Below are 16,217 nucleotides of genomic sequence, written 5' to 3'. Positions count from 1 at the left end.
TAAAATACAGAGTAAAATAATCAAAAAGGTATTGCGTTAAACTACTGCTGTCGCCATCTAGCGGTGAATAGAATCGTAGGAAAAACAATTTAGTAACAGATGACTCCGCTAGTTTCGCTACTTTCTAAAATTAGCTAAATTATAACTTTACGCTCTAAAGCTAGACTAAAATAACACATTTTTATGAAAAATGCGCTCAAATAAGAACACACAAACAATAAGAACTTTGTATTGTTAATAATAATTTAGAAAAATTACTAATGTTGGCTTGTTTTCGAAAGTTTTCGTTGTATACGAAGGTTTTCCAGGAGTCCGTCAGTATGCGCCGACCGCTCGGCGTGTGGTGACGTATAACGGGGAAATTGCGCTAGTTTTTACAATATTTAATGAGAAAATTAGTTAATCGTACGTGTTATATGGCATCGGATTGGTAAAATTGGACTATTTTGAAACTTTGTGACTAGAAAAGGGTAAGTTGATTGTTTTGTTGTGCTATTGATAACTATGTTTTGATACTACACCATTATAACTGTAAAACAGCAGTATATATCTCAACAAATTTAAAACATATTATATATATATTATGTATTACAAAAACGAACGAAATTGTAAAAAGTGTTCAAAGAGGTATAAAAGGGGTTTTCATTAAGTATCAAAATCTGTATTAACGTGAAATAAAATCACAGATAATATAAACATTTGTTACTATTAAAACGAAACTACTCTGCCCCTATTTTATACATTTTTCTTATTAATAATCAGAATTTTATTATTTGTTTATTAGCAACGTTTATTAAATTAAGGTTGTCCAGCCATCTAGTGGCAAATAGGAACTTCACATCTCCAGACTTTGTTACCTAGCGGTGAATAGACAGAAACTTGTTTCACAACATCGACAACAGGTGGTGCTACTATTAGAGGTTCTGTAATAACTAATAAAATAACAGAACTAAATCTTAGACATTGTTGATGTCTAAGTATGTAATCTTTTTTTATTATTTCTTCATCAAAATTGTATCACTCCAGGTGTTAAAACACTATTGGTGGTAATTTTGTATTTTCATTGTTACAGGTGAAAAACACGCCAAAATGGTAAGATAATCTAAATATCTACCTTTTTTTTTCAAGTGTCACCCATAAGGAATAGGTCCTAAAATGCGCAGTGTAAAATATTATTGCCACAGTTTTGACAGCGCGGGGCCTGCAGTAAATTCATGGGGCCTATGGATTGTTTTAATTTTGTCGGAGGATGTGAACGAAGTGAAACTTAGGTTTTTTACGGCCACAATGCGCAGGTGCGCGGGGCCCGTGGCATTTGCTACTTTTGCCACGTGGCTAAGCCACTGTTATCACCGCGTAAATACGAGGCTGTACTATACGTCATCTACTTCAGCTGTCAGAACTGAGAGTACAATTATATTAGGTACTACTATATTTCTTGCAGTCTACACAAAACATAACAGTCTTTAAGACAGATCATCAATCATCTAAATCTAAATCTAAAATCAATCAATCTAATAATAATAAAATCACAATCAATCGACATTGTTGATACTATAACTAAACGATTAAGTTTAATTAAATTAAATTATTTTTAAGATGAAACAGTGTCAGGTTTTCACTCCTTGACGGTATCAGTTATTTAGATCTAGACAATCTTCAGATGACTGTAATTTGCTCGTAAGTGCTAAAAATTTTGCTTTGATATTTATTTGGCATTACTTTTTATTTTATTTCAGTACGGATTCGTGAACTATGCTCTCGAGCTACTCGTGATGAAGACTTTTGGACAGGCGACTTGGGAGGAAATCAAGTAAGAAATATTTTAACATTTAATGATAAAATGTGCCATTTTCAACCAAAAGGGTACTTATTGTCGCTTGTCAGTAAGGCGCTATTTCCATATAGCTTCAATTAGAAATCAACCTTATCGACAACCGACAATGTGGTACCTTTTGATTGAAAACGTCACAAATTATCAGTTTGGTCTTTCTTAATGGACGACGATGACTACATTTCATCAGAACCCCTAGTGTAAATTTCATTCGATAGCGTGACGGACGTACGCATTTGCGTTAAGTCTAATTTTGTATGGGATTTTGAACAGCGCGCCATACAAAATGAGACAACGCAAACGCGTAAGTACGTCACGTCATGTACACTAGGGGTACAGGTGGCTGTTTCGAGTAGATTTTCGAGTAACAATATCTCCATATCGTTAAAAACCGGACAAGTGCGAGTCGGTTCTGTACTTTTTAATATTTTTTGTTATAGCGGCAACAGAAATACATCATCTGTGAAAATTTATCACGGTTCATGAGATATAGCCTGGTGACAGACAGACAGACAGACAGACAGAATGACAGACGGACAGTGGAGTCTTAGTACCCTAGTAGGAACCCTAAAAAATTCATAATTTCTATTAAGTTTGAATGTATATAATACGAGTAGTATCATCAATTGTATACGATCTAAGCTACTTGTATGACCAACTGAAAAATCTGGATGAGACACTAAAATCTCTACAAATGTAGTAAGTAGGCATGCACGTGACTGTAGCACGCCTCTTTTTAATTGATAATTCGCTTAAGAGGTGACGTTTTCGCATATGACTGGCAACTTAAATGGATGTTATATCAGACCCGATGTTCACATCAAAATCGAATATTGCAGAAGAAAAGCCGATGTTGCGATGGAGGGCAGTTTCCTGGTGCGGCAGATATACGACGATGAGATTACGTACAACCTCATCACGGCAGCCGTGGAGATACTGCGTAAGTTCCGAAAAGAGGATATAATAAGATAGAGCTATACTGTCATAGTAAATTTTGTATCCACTGTAAATTCACTGCCATCTATCGACATACTTTAAAACTAAAAATGAAGATTTATAAAAATGCGTTAAAATGTGTTTAAATATGGATAAATGAATTTTTTATTTGCATTAATTATTTTTATATGATTTTGACCTATGTTCTTTCACTGATATGCGTTAAAATTATAAATAACAAACGAAACCGTCTACGTCCTCTATACGAGAGTAGGCCAAAGCTAGTGGCGCCATCTGATCGAGAATCAAATCTTCGTGATTTTCGAGGCACGTTTTTTCCTTAGACTGTATCCATGTATTACAGAGTTATATCTATCTTTGGTTCCACTAAACGTTTATCGATTCACACTTTCATTAATTATCACTTCAATTGTTTCAACTCAATCATCACTTCGTTTCTATTGGTTCCTAACAAACACATTGCTCGTTACGCATCCTCGCACATGAGTATTCTCTGGGGACAGCGCAGCCTTATTAACTTATTATATTAGCGTCTCAATAGTTTAATTGCTGTAACATAGTGATAATTTTTAGACTGAACTTTTTGCGGTTCGTGCAACTTTTGTGTCACGTTTATTGAAAAAAATCATTATCAATAGCGGCGCATGATGGTATTACAACCGTATTTTCATGCTGATTATGAGGCTTATTCTGATTGCAATAAATGGTTATAAATTAGATCTGGATTTTTGGCGCTGGCGCAACAAATTTTGCAGAAAAGTACCCAAGTGCGTATATACTTATTTAATGTAACTTCCTAAACCTAACTTCTCTTCTTTAAATATTATGGCAGCTAGTAATATCATTCTTATTTTCTTACAGAAATACCAGCAGACGCTATACTGGAATTATTTGGCAAGACTTTCTTCGAGTTCTGCCAAGATTCTGGATATGATAAAATATTGCAAGTGTTGGGCGCCACACCTCGTGACTTTTTGCAGGTACCTAACATTATTTTACTGATAACGTACCGTAAAATGGGGTGAGTAGGCGCAAAACTGACATTCAAACCTCGATAACATTTTATTTTTACATATGAAAACTGAATGGTGTATATAATAAGTGTTCTGGACGTTTGTATTTTAGATTTTATTATATTTATAAATTTGACGATAAACAGGAAATTCCACCTCACCCAGTAGGCCCTCGTAATTGGGGTGAGATGGGATTTCATACAAAGGTGAAATAGGAAGATTGTTGGATCGTTTTTTTTATTATGAGCGTTACTATAGCTCTATTTTAAATTGGAATAATTTTTTTTGTAGCAGTAGCCTTAAAATCCCATCTCACCCCCCTTTCATCCCTTCACTCCCCATTCATAACCCCATTTTCCGGTATATGTATATTGAACGAGTTAAAAAAAGAGAGATAAATCGTTGCGTTAGGATAGAATACAGTGTTTTTAAATCAAGTATGTCAGATTATTACGCATTTTTCTAGTTATTTATGGCCAATCAGTTGCCTACTTATGTTGTTTTTAATATTGTAACTCACTTAGCAGAGTCAGAGCCACTATTCTACTCTGAAAATTGACGCCAAAATAACTATTTTTATCATGCAATAGCAAAACTGAAGGGGTAAAGCGATACTAGAATAGGACCTTGTGTATTATGTATGAGTTACGAGTAGGTAGGTATAAGTTTGAATTTGAAGTTTAACCATTTACTTTTCAGAATTTAGACGCGTTGCATGATCACCTCGGTACCCTGTACCCTGGCATGCGGTCACCATCCTTCCGATGCACGGAGAGACCAGAAGACGGGGCGTTAGTACTCCATTACTATTCGGACAGACCTGGCTTGGAGCACATTGTAATTGGAATTGTGAAGGTACGAGTAAAAACTCTTGTTTCTATCATATTGTTTTTTAAATTTTTAAGTTATTATAAACTAAAATAGATATCATATACCGACTAAAAAATGTGACCAAGTTCTCTAGTGGCCAAAGCCAGAATCGAACCGGCTTCTTGAGCCTACGCGGCTAACGCCCTGGACATCTTGGCCATCCGGCCACGGCGGTACCCGTACCAAGTTTTCGAGTACATGAAATCTTAGAAAGACTAAACGCCTTTGATTAACTCGAAAGAGCAAGCAGTATATGCTTGCATCTACTCATAATAATTTGATTTCTAAGTTTTGATTTTATTTCAGACAGTAGCCAGCAAGCTTCACAATACAGAAGTGAAGGTGGAAGTCTTGAAAACCAAAGAGGAATGTGATCATGTTCAATTCCTCATCACTGAGACTTCTAATACTGGACGAGTATCCGCCCCTGAGATTGCAGAGTTTGAAACTTTATCTCTTGGTAAGACCATCCTTCTATCTAAAACTTTTAAAAGATGTAAAAATTACAATAAAAAAGAAAACAGGAAGCATAATGATTAATATGGTTAATGAAACGAGATATAGAATGTTCATGTTCGACACTATGAAATTGATATTTGCATTTGAAAGAAAAGGCTGCTAAAAATTCATGAAATTATAAGTAGGCGTTTTAAAGTCTGGTGATAGGGTGACTGCTATAGTTAAAAAGACTTCTATTGCCTTATTTCTTTCTGCCTTACTATAGAGTGACCAATTACTATGGAGGGGCCAAAAACTATAGCTGTCACCCCTAGCAATAATATAGTTTAGATTTAATTTAATCCCAATCGAACTAATCCCAATAAGGCCTAGCTTGCCCTCTTGAGTTGGAAGGTCAGATGGCAGACGGTTTCGTAAAAACTATTGTCTTCGTCAATTCTTGGGAGCAGACCTCCCATGAGCCGTGGCAAATAGCCGGGACAGCGCGAGAGCCTATCACAAAACACGAAAAACGAAATTTCGTTATCTGCCTCTCTATCACAACTCTCTATCTCTCTCTATCTTGCATCTCTATGCAAGAGCATATTCGAACGATACAGAGGCAGAAGATAACCGTTAGATTTTCTTGTTTCCCTGTATGCCCTCAAGATATCACTAAAATACATTTTCAGAGCCAAAAGTCAGTCCAGCTACGTTCTGCCGGGTGTTCCCATTCCACCTAATGTTTGATCGGGAGCTGAACATCGTGCAAGCCGGACGTACTGTGTCCCGTCTCCTGCCAAGAGTCACCAAGCCTGGTTGCAAAATTACTGATGTATTGGACACGGTAAGCCAGTGAAATAACCATCATAACACACATTTGCATGATTAACACAGATTTAATATTTATTTCTGTGATGAATTTTATTGATGATTAACTAAGCCAGGAAAAAGCCAAAAAAAAGGAAGTCAAAATCAAAATTTAAATACTTCGGACTCATCCTTGAAAATTTGACAGATGACCTCGACATTGAAAGGGAAAGGTGGGCGTTGGCGGTGCGGAGTAACATGTTGACCCGTAGATTAGCTCGTTTTTCGAAACAAGTCAAAATTACCCTTTTCAAGGCGTACTGTCAAGTATTTTACACGAGCAGTCTGTAAGTGTGTGGGTCAACTATACTCAAAAAGCTTACAACGCCCTTCGAATCCAATATTAACGATGCCTTCAGAATGCTGTTGGGACTGCCTCGTTACTGCAGCGCTTCAGGGATGCTCGCCGCGGAACGAGATAATGACTTATCTATGCCATCCGGCGTAAGCGAACAGCGTCCCTATTGTGCCGGGTGCGGGGCAGTCACAACAGTATACTTAAGGTCATAGCTGACAGGGTGGATTCTACCTTATTGAAATTTTGAGTTGAGCTAATTATAAATAAATAAATAATGTGGTAGTAGTTAAGTAACTAACGTAGTCATAAGCCAAACTAACAATCAATTTCATAAGCAAGAATAATGTTTTATTGATAGGTGCGACCACATTTGGAAATGAGATTCGAAAACATTTTGGCACACATCAATACTGTATACGTGCTGAAGACGAAGCCAGAAGAAATGAACATTACTGATCCACATGAGGGAATCGCTCCTCTTCGTCTGAAGGTACGAAGTTGAATTTTTTTTTTTTTTTTGCGATTAAAAACATAAATGGAGAATCACTTTTTAAGTGCAGGAGAGGACTTGTCGAATCTGTGTCAAGTCAAATCAAGAATGACAAAAAAAATTACTTTGGCAAGGCAAGTTGATCATTAATGTTGTTTATTTTCAGGGACAAATGTTGTACATCCCAGAAACAGATGTGGTTGTGTTCCAATGCTACCCGAGTGTCACTAACCTTGATGACTTGACCCGGTACGTCATGATTAGTGACATTTACCTATGTGTGTTTTGTATACTTATTCGGATGATAAATTGTATATTTTATATTGTTATACAATTTATCGTTTCATGATTTCACTCTTGTTCTGGTGGGAATTTTACCCAACTGCATAAGGACCGAGGAGGGGATTGGTGTCAGTAATTGATTTTTTTTCATACGATTCCGAATTCACAAATTATATTCTGTCAACAAAGAAAAACGATGGTCCAATAGCGAATAACTTTTTAACCTATCATACGTTTTCTTAATGGAAAGTTCGGTGTTTTACTTTCGCAGCCGCGGCCTCTGCATCGCCGACGTTCCTCTTCACGACGCCACTCGCGACCTCGTGCTGATGTCAGAGCAGTTCGAGGCAGACTACAAGCTTACCCAAAACTTGGAGGTGCTCACTGACAAACTGCAGCAGACCTTCAGGGAGTTGGACTCGGAAAAGCAGAAGACTGACAGGCAAGTTTACTATTTTTATGATTATCATTCGTTGCCAAGTGATCGTGTTCTTGGAGTCCTGGATCATCCTTTTAAACCATGGCTTTATAGGATTTCACTATTGTGACAGTTAGAGGTACATTACAATAAAGTCTGCCCACTAAACATGACAATGTACGCTTTTTTACTTGTAGATATAGTATTGAGAGGTTTTAACTTTTACACTGTACATTTGTTTAGGCTTTACTGGTTATGGCTTTAGTATTTGCTGGATGAGGAATAGTATTTAGGTTCCTAAGAGCTTAGGTTATATTGCACGAGAACAACCAACATCCCAAAATGTAGTGGAAAAAAAAAGTAAATATAAAGCAATAACTGCATAAGGCTGAATGACTTCAAATAACTCACCGAAGATCAGAATCATTTGCCGGACACAGAAAGTACACTGCACACACAACACCCGCGGCGTCTTTCACTTCGAGCCACTTGTTTTATTTAATACCTGTCATCAATGCATCACCAAATCACCATCCGCCTAGAGGTTATTTAATTATTTATAGAGCATATTTCTCTCACTAGACGAGTCTCTTCTGCCACTTCTCTTAGTCTCAACTCGCATACCTTGTATGCTGGACAATTGCTAGTATTAATTAAGCCAGCAAAATTTATACACAGAACTAAATTTTTTTTTACGAATAAGCAGTATTTTTTTATTATATCGAGTTATTAAAGAATGGGCAGCCTCTGAAAAGTTTTGCAAAAATTATCACTTTCTTAAATCTTTTGGTATTTGTAATAATGGCTTCTCTGCTACCAGTACCAGGGCACTTTGCCAACGTCAAGTGTATTTGATATATATAACAGTAAGTCGTCGATATTCAGTCATCCGTCGAGGCCGTCACGATGCACTGGAGGATAGCTGGAGCTGGTACAAAGCATAATGACGGCCGAGACCACGAACCGCCGAATGATACCCAAAGAATTAGTTTTTCGCTTTCTAGAAGAATTCTTCATAAACCGCACCCATTGCGCTTGCCATTCACTGCATTACACATTAGACAGCAGAATGCAAAAAATAAAAATCTCTGGAGCACGATCCGCCCTGTTGCGTGGATCATTCGAAAGTCTTTCTTAAATCCTCAGAATAATAACTAATTATTCTGAGCTTAAATCTACATTATTATTTTTATTGACACTGACAAAATATGACAGATATTTAGCAAATGCATAGATACGAAACATCTACAATATTCCACCAGTAACATTTTATTACTGTATATTTGTAATAAGAAAAACATGTATTAAATCGAAATAATTTATTAAATTGCAGACTTCTGTACTCGGTGCTCCCTCGAAGCGTGGCCACAGAGCTCCGCCACCGGCGTCCGGTCCCCGCCCGCCGCTATGACCCAGTGACTCTCCTGTTTAGTGGCGTCGTCGGCTTTGCCAATTACTGCGCCCGAAACACTGACCATAAGGGTGCCATGAAGATCGTCAGGATGCTCAACGATCTGTACACCACGTTTGACGTTCTTACTGATCAGAAGAGGAATCCGAATGTTTATAAGGTTGGTACCATAAACATTGTCGATTTCCGCGTTATTACCAGTAACAAGCTTTTATGAAAGAAAATATAGTCCAGCAAAGCAAAGTAATACTTATATAAGGTTTAACATTTAAAACTTTCGCGGTTTGAACACATATTAAATCACATTTACAACGTCGGTAAATAAAGGTAACAAAATAAATTCGCGATAGACCCGTTTGTAAATGTGATTTAATTATATAAGGTTGTCTGGAAGAGATCGCTCTTAAGACGGTTCCCTGAGCCAGAAGGCGAAAAATCTCCTTATATGATCATGTTTTTCTAAGAGGCGCAGATATTCGTAGACGTGGAAAAAATATATGTAGTTCTTGACTATATTATCTTTAATATCATAGCTTCCGATACACGAATTATTACATTTCGCTCGATACAATTAATTCCCAAAGTAACCTCTAACTCGGACTTTTAATCCAACTTTACTCGGTTATTTATTATTTAATACCAAGAACAAAAAAAGAAGAAAAACAATCTTAACTTAAATAGTAATTTCATAGCTTTCGAACTTCGATAATGTAAGGTAACGTTTATAAAATAAATAAAAATCGACTAAATTCGATTAAAATTGACACTCGGCGCGCATGATCTTTCCCGTTCTTTCTTGCGAAATGTGACAGTGACAGCGGCAAACCGATGGAACGGCCTTAAGCGATAAGACCATCTGTTGTTACCTCTGTGCAATTGTATTTGTTGATGTTTCTGTACTTTTATTGTAAACTATGTGAGGCGTACAATAAAGAGTATTGTATTGTACTTCGATTATATAAAAAATACACAGATTTTATCTTATGAGTGTTATTCATTACAGGTGGAAACAGTGGGAGACAAGTATATGGCGGTTTCTGGACTTCCGGAATACGAAGTGGCTCATGCTAAGCACATCTCGCTTCTTGCTCTTGAAATGATGGACAATTCCAAGGAGATCACTGTAGATGGAGAACCTGTTGTACGTATAATTTGGATTTTTATGTTTACTCTTCGAACTTTGAAAACAGCATAAAAATTGTGTTATATTTTTCAGAGCATCACTATCGGTATTCACTCCGGCGAGGTAGTGACCGGCGTCATCGGCCACCGCATGCCGCGCTACTGCCTCTTCGGGAACACCGTCAACCTCACCAGTCGCTGCGAGACCACGGGCATTCCAGGCACTATTAATGTCAGCGAGGATACTTACAGGTGATATAAAATGAACTTTATTTAAGGACAGAGGGCTCTTGTTTTACGTGATAGCTATGCCTAGAACAGAAGTCCATTGAGAACTCTCAATGGACTTCGTAGTCAACTGACTACGAAATGAAAAAGGCAACAAGCTTGAGGAACGTTAGAGAACATGACGTGAAGGTAGTTGAGTATGTTTAAAAAACATTATTGTTGATAAAAGTTTAATCATCCAAAAGGTCTAAATACTTTTGCAACGCAACCGGGACCCCTAACTTCGGTATACCAAAGGGCAATTCAAAATTATGCCACAACATTTTCCGTACCACACATCTACACAGATGCTTCAATTCCACAGGCTGTAGACCACACCTTGAACTTGGAATCAAATGATCTTCTAGTATTTCCCCATATTTCTCTAAAGCAACTTTTCTGTCGTAGTTATAATCATCAGGCAATTCTAAATGCTCAAATGCTCTCTTGTCAACCGTGAAAGTAATTTTTGGTATTGCTCTTAGCACTAACTTTAAACATGAGACTAATTCATAGGGATACACTCTGTTGTAGTCCTTTAACCTATCCAAAATTGATTCTACAGGATTTGTAGAAACGTTATCAGAGAAAATTTGGGCACCAAATCGAAGCAGAATCGTTAGCATTTCTGATGTACCCATTTGTATGACTACCCTCACGGGTGATGCTTTTCCGCAACTTTCTAGAGGAACGTCGATAAACCGAGACACTTTTCCCTCTTCTGTGTATTCCAAATTGGCGTTTGTGGCGTGATCCAAGAAGAAGACTAGCGCGTGAACGTTTTCTTCTTTGTCCATGAAGTCTGATTTCCAACCAGCCAGGAAGTATGGCGCTGATGTACCAAAAATAGCTCCTGTAAATGAATAAAAGGGCTCACATATAGACTCAGTTTTTATTTATGTTACATTGTCTCAAGGGAAATTAATGCCACTGTGACAATCAGACTTCTTATACTGACAGCTCATATTCTTGATCAGTCGATCAAGTTTATCTAGATCAGTAGGCCGAGCACATGATTGGCGCGACAGTATCTCGCCGCGAGATACTACCCGTCTTTTACTAACTGTATGAATTAAAGGGGGACGGGTAGTCTATGTCGCGGCGAGATACTCTCGCGTCAATCATGTGCTAGCCCGGCTGTAGGCTATAGTCTATAGATAGGTAAAGTAAAATTGGAAAATATAATTTTGCACAACAAAAATTTCACAGTTTTGTCTATCGACTGACTAAGCACAGAATTTTAAAAATGTTAAGATACATTACAAATTTAATGACAGTGAAAATGATGTCTAGAACCCTAGTGTTTCTCCAACTCAAACTCACCCAAAAATATTCTTTCAAATGTCTTTTCACACGCATACAGCTCATCCAAGAGAGCTGCAACCACTCCATTATCCTGGAGGCTCCAATCAAACGACAGCTTCATGGCTATATACAGGACGTTGTGGTATTTGCCCATGAGGCATACGTCTCCGTTGGTCGCTTTGCAGTTGTTGTGGTACTTTAGAGCTGATGTGATGAAGTTCTTGCAGGTTGTTTTGTCGGTGTGGTTCTGCCCTGTAACAAACACAAGATTTTAGTGCCTATTAAAGAGCGAAAGTTTTTTCTCCTAAAAGTATTGGATGTTAATACGCCGAATTTTTACCACTAATTGTACACAATTATTTGAATAAGTATTAAATTTTATCAACTTCTTTGTGTCGCGCAGTCAGATTTCGGTTCCTGTTAAGTGGTTGCGTACCACATGAGCATTCTCTTTTAAAACGGTTCACACTTTCCTTTAAAATTTCCTCATAATGTAGCATCTAGGTCCTTCCAGAAAATATAGGTATACTGTAGCTGCTCTCATTATGAATGGTACGATGAACAAATGTGGTTCCTGTGTAAGCTGAATGTGGTATTCATAATAATAAGTGTGTAGGTATATGTAACATTTACTAATCCTCTCGTAATTTATTTGTTAATTTACACAATATGTATAATCTGAAAAACAAACCTGCTGCACATCCAGCGATGACCGTGCTAAAATACTCCACTAGCTCCTGCCTTTTGTATCTTTCATTTAAACAATCACGGTCCAAATTACAGAAAACCTCCTCAAAATAATACTCCATAAACGAATCCATATCGACTTGTACACAATCGACAGAAAATTTTGAATGTTATTATAGAAAAAATTTAAATCAAAATTTGGACGATCTGTCAATATTGAAGCTGTCACTTGTGTTCATCGCCACAGTTCGTACCATAATAGTCGGAAATCAGTCCACCCTCTCTGAAGCCTTATAACTGTAATCTACTTAGGTCAATGCATGGGAAACCGTACAACATCCCCTAGCTAATAAACTTTTGGAGTAAAAATGTCATTCAAGATATTGTGGTGTTGTATTAATAGTACGGAATAATTAGAAATTTTGCTGGGCACTGAACTCTGATCTGTTTAAAATATCCCACAGAAATGACCGAGGAACTAGAAAGAGAATGTCATGGAACACTCGGTTGAAACCAAGTTAAGAAAGGGTCGTGACGCAAACTCGTGACGGAAAACTTACACTTTTTTCACATACTGCTTTTCACATCACATATGAGGAAATCATTTTCATCTTCATGTTCATTAAACACGGTTGGAACGAAGTTAAGAAAGGGTTGTGATGACGAAAACTCGTGACGGAAAACTTACTCTATTTTTCGCCTAGACCCCATCCGCCAAGTCCGTACCATGTGACAAGTAACTTCGTTCCAAAAAGTACAAATCTACTTTTAGTACAAGAAGTACTGAGATTGGCTGAAATAGGATGACAAATACGAACGTTTCCGAAAAAATACAGTAAGCATCGGTAGTTACTAAGCGGGCGATGTGTTCAAAATTACCTTGACACGCTCTTAATAATAATAAATAATAAAGTCGCGTCAAGATCATTTTGAACACCTCGCCCACTTAGCAACTTCTGCTGCTGACTGTACGATGGAAAAGGATTATTCACTACATCTGTAGGTACATTATTAGTGAATTACTGTTGGTTAAACACTTGATAAAACACACTATAATTTACTTAGGAGATTATTATTATCTGAACTTTTCCAGCTACCTGATGCGCGAAGACAACTACGACGAATCATTCAAACTGACCTACCGCGGCCACGTCTCCATGAAGGGCAAAGCTGAGCCTATGCAGACTTGGTTCCTTGAGAAAAAGAAAGTCTAAGAAACACCAAATATACTTATATGAACACCTAAAAAATCCTAATGAGGTACCTACCTAGAAATAATGCTAAAATTTTAGCTTCAAATTAAATTAGTTTTTGTTGTATTTGTGTAAGATTGACTTGTACAGTTGCTACCTGGCAAACCTGGCAATAAGTACATTGGTATTTGAAAAGAGATTTGGCTAATTTCGGCTTCGTAGAGCGCTGTCACACACCTATGAGACTTTACGGAAACTTAAAATCCATAAAGTGCAGTAAAAAAAAAACATTTTGGCTTTAAAGTAGTCACCTTTTTCACCGCAGTATTTATAATAACCGAAACGCTATTTCCTTAACCCCCTATGGAAATGTAAGGGAACGTAGTTTAGTAAAAAAGATCCCAAGAATTTATTAGATTCAAAAATTGGTATAAATTATTTGTTCTAGCCAGCTCGTATTTATTAGCAAAATTACGTTTATTTAACTACAATTTCAAAGTCGTAAGTAAAATAGCTAAGTAGCTTTAGAACCAACAATGCACAGAAACTTTACCAGCAAAAAACTTAGGTACTGCAACAATGACACAATTGCATTCAGATTTCCTCAGTTTCCACTGACTGGCATTGTTCTATTGAGGCATAACAATTTAAGTATTTGATGGGAAAAGTTTATAAAAAGAACGAATATTTATAGAGAAGGTGTAATTGAGTAATATTGTGAAAATTGATGGCCTCTCTAATACTGCTTTAAAATATTTGAAATATGATGAAGTTTTGAAAAGGGTTGAACATGGCAGAAAGATAAAAATAAAAATGCTTCCTTGCATAACACCTGACACAGTGTAGACAGAATTACATATGTGCATGTTGCGTAAAGTTTCCAAATAGATGGAAAAGTTCTCGGAAATTTCAGCGACATTTCACGGGAAACAAAGGTTAATTTTATTTTGGAAATGGAAAATTACGATTTTTATACAAAAATATGAGAAGTTCAAAATTTTCCCTTTTGGAAATTTCGCAATTTTGGAAACTTTACGGCACATCAGTAGACAGAATACGATATAATATAAGAGTGACATGAAACCTAAGTTTGGATTTAGACTGGCACCGAATTCTTAAATAATTTTAGTAGGTATAAGTAAGTGGCAAAAAGGTAACAAAATCCAGAAACATAATATGCAGGGTTTTGAATACTCGGATAATTTGTTATATTATTTAACATACATTTATAAAAACACTTGTACCTATGATATAATTGTTAGTGCTATTTGCGTAATTGTACGAGATATTGATGTTGTATGTATGTACCTAGATAATATTTAATTATTTACTCATGTTACTTTTTATTCATAATCTTCAAACTTTTATCTTGAATATTCTAGTCATTGTTTTTGCTGACCAAATACTATTTATATAATGGCTTTAAATAATGTTATTTTGTCTGTGATTTATTTATCTTTTAATATAAGGCCTACTTTAGTATGAAATATAGTTTATTCACAAGCCTAGTTTATTAACATTATGTGTAGAAGATTATTATGATGTTTTGGTTGTTTCTTATTTAATAAACTAGATACACGAACTTCATTGTTTCATTGAAACCTATGTACCTAAACATTGTTCTGATATAGTTATATTTCTTCCAGAAAATTGTCAACCTATACATAGCCCTACCTTAGTACCTACCTGTATTATGAACCCTGGAGGGAAAGTGCCTTAAAAATCTTAAGTTAAAAAAATAAAATAAAATAAATAATTTTAATTTGTTGCCGGTCCCATATTGGGATACCCTCCTACAATTTAGGAGGGAATTAAATCTTCTCGGGTCCGTGGTGTAGGGTTGGAGCCGGCATAGTTTTTATCGCGTATATATATATATATATCTTTACTTGAAAAATAATTATAGTGTATAACTAGCCTTATGAACCGATTTTGCATGTACAACCAGCCTTAAAGTTTGTAGTCTATGATTGTTCATTATTTTAGTATGTGGGTATTTTTTGCACTTTGTAATTTTTCCTCAGTCACCCGTTGACCACGAACGCTGTAAAGAGTTCGAAACGTCGGGATGTATTATAAATTCAATATACGCGATATAATCCGTTTTCATAGTTTTATTTCATGAGTAACTATCGCGGTAACCGAAGACAATATTAAAATAAATAAAACCATCCGCTATTTTATGCCATTAGTCGACACAATTCATTTTTAATGTTAAAATTTCTCCATGAAACATTAGGTCTTACACTCGCCTATCGTGCAAAATATCCATAAAATCAAATATTACATAGAGTATTTTTTTAATTTTAAGACGGTCCGATTCCGGGGCGAGACAAGCGAATTAAAAAAAAGCTTTGAATGCAGTTATGTTTCTTTTTAAAAATAAAAGAATGTTTCCTTTAAGTATAAAGAGAACTTATTAACGTTACTTTCCCTCCAGGGCCCATTAATTTCTTCCACACTCGTGTTTCCATGTTCGTGTTCCTCACATAAATACATGCCCTTACTGAGATTCTTAAGGATCGGTCCTTAGCTCACAGGCAGTGTTACTACTTATCTACAAGTGGTGGCGCGTCAAATATACCTTCTGGAAAAATGCTGGCTAAATTTGCTTCGGCTTACGAAGCAAATTTAGCCAGCATTTTTTCGATACCTGTACAGTCGAGTCCACAATTATGGTAATGATGTTTATAAACAAGTCAGGTGATTCGAGTTACTAAGCTAAAATAAAGTTAAGTTGAGTAACAAATTTCATAACGGAA

At 36.4% G+C, this 16,217-nt stretch overlaps 2 protein-coding genes across 2 annotated transcripts; one reads left to right on the top strand and one right to left on the bottom strand.

Moving 5' to 3' along the window:
- Positions 1-316: 316 nt before the first annotated feature.
- On the top strand, positions 317-13,487 carry LOC134747186 (guanylate cyclase soluble subunit beta-1). Its single transcript, XM_063681772.1, has 15 exons — positions 317-470; positions 1,073-1,092; positions 1,740-1,813; positions 2,674-2,774; positions 3,653-3,771; positions 4,504-4,659; positions 4,981-5,134; positions 5,805-5,959; positions 6,639-6,770; positions 6,937-7,019; positions 7,324-7,494; positions 8,804-9,041; positions 9,885-10,022; positions 10,098-10,255; positions 13,356-13,487. Exons 2-15 carry the CDS (start codon positions 1,090-1,092, stop codon positions 13,474-13,476), a joined length of 1,803 nt encoding a protein of 600 aa, XP_063537842.1. The 5' UTR covers positions 317-470; positions 1,073-1,089; the 3' UTR covers positions 13,477-13,487.
- On the bottom strand, positions 10,445-12,451 carry LOC134747184 (uncharacterized). Its single transcript, XM_063681770.1, has 3 exons — positions 12,267-12,451; positions 11,594-11,827; positions 10,445-11,123 (listed from the first exon to the last, which is right to left on the bottom strand). Exons 1-3 carry the CDS (start codon positions 12,394-12,396, stop codon positions 10,462-10,464), a joined length of 1,026 nt encoding a protein of 341 aa, XP_063537840.1. The 5' UTR covers positions 12,397-12,451; the 3' UTR covers positions 10,445-10,461.
- Positions 13,488-16,217: the final 2,730 nt, after the last annotated feature.

Source organism: Cydia strobilella, chromosome 14 (assembly GCF_947568885.1).
Source record: "Cydia strobilella chromosome 14, ilCydStro3.1, whole genome shotgun sequence".
Classification (NCBI taxonomy): Eukaryota; Metazoa; Arthropoda; class Insecta; order Lepidoptera; family Tortricidae; genus Cydia; species Cydia strobilella.
The sequence above is the reverse complement of the archived record's forward strand: the minus strand, read 5'-3'. Positions and strand labels throughout refer to the sequence as shown.

Excerpts from the sequence above, each read along its gene's own strand:
- LOC134747186 (XM_063681772.1), top strand. Across the intron at positions 2,775-3,652 it reads GGCAGCCGTGGAGATACTGC|AAATACCAGCAGACGCTATA; the intron begins GTAAGTTCCGAA and ends ATTTTCTTACAG. Across the intron at positions 7,020-7,323 it reads AACCTTGATGACTTGACCCG|CCGCGGCCTCTGCATCGCCG; the intron begins GTACGTCATGAT and ends TTACTTTCGCAG.
- LOC134747184 (XM_063681770.1), bottom strand. The coding sequence starts at position 12,396 with ATGGATTCGTTTATGGAGTATTATTTTGAGGAGGTTTTCTGTAATTTG. Across the intron at positions 11,828-12,266 it reads CATCGCTGGATGTGCAGCAG|GGCAGAACCACACCGACAAA; the intron begins GTTTGTTTTTCA and ends TGTTTGTTACAG. Across the intron at positions 11,124-11,593 it reads ATTTGAAAGAATATTTTTGG|GAGCTATTTTTGGTACATCA; the intron begins GTGAGTTTGAGT and ends ATTCATTTACAG.